This window comes from Odontomachus brunneus, unplaced genomic scaffold, assembly GCF_010583005.1.
Source record: "Odontomachus brunneus isolate Ranch 3 - 2012 unplaced genomic scaffold, Obru_v1 Obru_scaffold_319, whole genome shotgun sequence".
NCBI lineage: Eukaryota > Metazoa > Arthropoda > Insecta > Hymenoptera > Formicidae > Odontomachus > Odontomachus brunneus.
Genome location: NW_022639769.1, coordinates 18,714 through 21,294, shown reverse-complemented (window position 1 = coordinate 21,294; position 2,581 = coordinate 18,714). Strand labels below are relative to the sequence as shown.

Sequence of the window (2,581 nt, the reverse complement as noted above, 5' to 3'; positions counted from 1 at the left end):
AAAAATATTTTGATTTATTGTTTTGTTATTACTAGTATAATATCTGTAAAGGCTTAAACTAATGGCTGACTTAATGGTTAAAAACAATTATGCCTTAAAATAAAAATGTAAGGCATAATTGTTTTTAAGTATTAAATCATATGTTTATCTTTACCTAATTTGAAGGAAAAACAAAGACAGAGATATAATTTAACTATCAATTAACTTACCAAGAAGTTGGAACAATCGATCCTTAAACCTTAATCATGTATATTATTTTGTTAACATTTACAAGAAATATTTATAAGTGTAAGAAATACTTATACATACTTATACATGTAAAAATATTAAATTAACAATAATTAAACTGTATTACACATTGTCGTAAGTTCACAAGATAGCTATTCTGCTTAAGTCTTGTATGAACATATAGATTTCCTGTAATAACATAACATAACTTTATAATGCAATGTTGTTTTATAAATATTTTATCTTAAAATTTGCTTTATTACAGATCCAAGTTTAATGGAAGTCTATTTTAATGATGACTGTACTTCAGACAATAAATGTGCAGATCAAATTTCCATACAAAATGAAACGACATGTAATATATTATATGTGTTTATTATAAAGAAATATATCTTGAAGTATTTCTAGATGTTTCCAACTTTTCTATTCTTTCACAATTACTTAATTTTTCGTTATTAATGCTAAAAGTCACTTTGATTATTCACAATATGTTTTTTGAATAATGATTGAAACAACTATTGAACTGTTTATTCTTATTTTTTTCCAGATGTCAACAAAGAAAATTTTTACTGGAATAATGAAAATACAAAATTTTTGTTGTATCTATTTCAAGAACGCAAGGAAAAGTTTAGAGATCCTAAAATAAGAAAGAAGACCTTGTAGACTGAAATTGTTAATGAGTTTAGAAAACACAATTATAACAATGTAACGGAAGATATTTTAGATAGAAAAATGAGAAATATGAAAAAAACATATCGAACAATCAAAGATAATCAAAAGTTAAGCGGTCGAGGAAGAATAACCTGGGAGTATTTTAAAACATTTGATGTATTTTAAAACATTTGACATATTCTTTGATGATAAAACAATCAATATCGGACCAACATTGTCATTTATGCAATGCACATTGAAACCACATGTAAGAAAATATATGAATATACAGTTTTACAGAATAAACGTTTAAAAGTTGGAGATTACTGATAAAAATATTTATGAAGGATAATTTTTTGAATTATCATCCGGATAATTATTTTCGATAAATATTTCCATCAGTAATTTCAAATGTTTGATCGCTGTGGAAAATATTTTTCTGATGAGAAACATTTTAAAATGTTTTGTGCGAGGTCGGGATTTCAAAATTTTCTTAAGATATTTCAAAAATCATATATACCGTATTTTTATTCCTCTTCTAAGAATTGCTTCAAAATTGGTGCAAAACAATAAAAAATAAATTATTCTAATAATTTGTTCAACAGGATTCAGAAAAAATGGCTAAACAGTGGACTTCAGTGTCATCTGATAATTGTGACTTGATGAATATATCATCAAGAGATTTGAAGACATCACGATATAATTTTAGTTCTATGTCAACAGATCCGACTTCTTCCTTTGAAAAATGTATCATACCATCACAAGATTCTACACTACCTTCAACAAACTCAATGTCATTGTCAAGATGTTCCGTATCACTGTCGACAAAGTCAAGAATTGCTTCGACAGATTCAACATCGTGTGATTCTTATGATTTTATATCTCCTACTGAATATAATTCAGATTCGGATGATATACAGTCATCAATAAGTAGTGAAGAGCAATATAAACAAAATGAAGATAATAGGTTTAAGCCACCAAGGCGCAAACTATATTCTATGAAAGACTGTGCTATCAGAAACAGAGCTCTCTATGAACGCCGTCGGAAGAATGAGGAAATAGAAGAAAAACGTACGACAGAAATTATAGAATTAAGGAAGACATTTGAAAAAAATAATGAAATTCAAGAAAATAGAAACAAACTTTTACAAGATTTACTGGAGGAATTAAAAACATCTAAAAAATAAAAATCTTAACATCATCTAAAAAAATTCATCTAAAAAACATTTAAAAAATGATTTACAGAGAAAAGCAAAAAAACATAAAGATATAAAGTTAAAAACGATGTAAGACTGTAGTCTAAAAGTTAAAAGTTTATAATATGGAGATAGCTTCTAATATGGAGAGATAATTTTTCTAGTCCATATATCTATATAGTTACTTAATTTGTAAAAACCTTTGGATAATGTGTTTCTGTTATTTTATTGAACGAGTTTTTAATTTTTTATTTCTTTTTCTCAAAAATATATCTCCCGACATTGGACACTTTTCCTCTATATATAAAAAAAAGAAAAGTAAAATATGAAGTTAAAAAAGAGAAAAAATATAGATTCGGAAAATTAAATAGGAAAATGTTCCTAATATGTATGTGATTCTTAATATGAAAAGAATTTCTTCTTTTTTTACTTATACATATTTATTGAGATCGTAAAGACTAAATTTTAAAGATTCTTGTATAATATTTTTTTTATTTAACGAGCTT

At 25.5% G+C, this 2,581-nt stretch overlaps 1 protein-coding gene across 1 annotated transcript in view; it reads right to left on the bottom strand.

Moving 5' to 3' along the window:
- The window catches only part of LOC116853420 (putative nuclease HARBI1), an 8,765-nt gene that overhangs the window by 2,571 nt on the left and 3,613 nt on the right, over window positions 1–2,581 (bottom strand). The window contains exon 4 of the mRNA XM_032834492.1: window positions 1,636–1,697. Coding sequence (XP_032690383.1) covers window positions 1,636–1,697 — 62 coding nt within the window. The remainder of the gene's footprint in view (window positions 1–1,635; window positions 1,698–2,581) is intronic.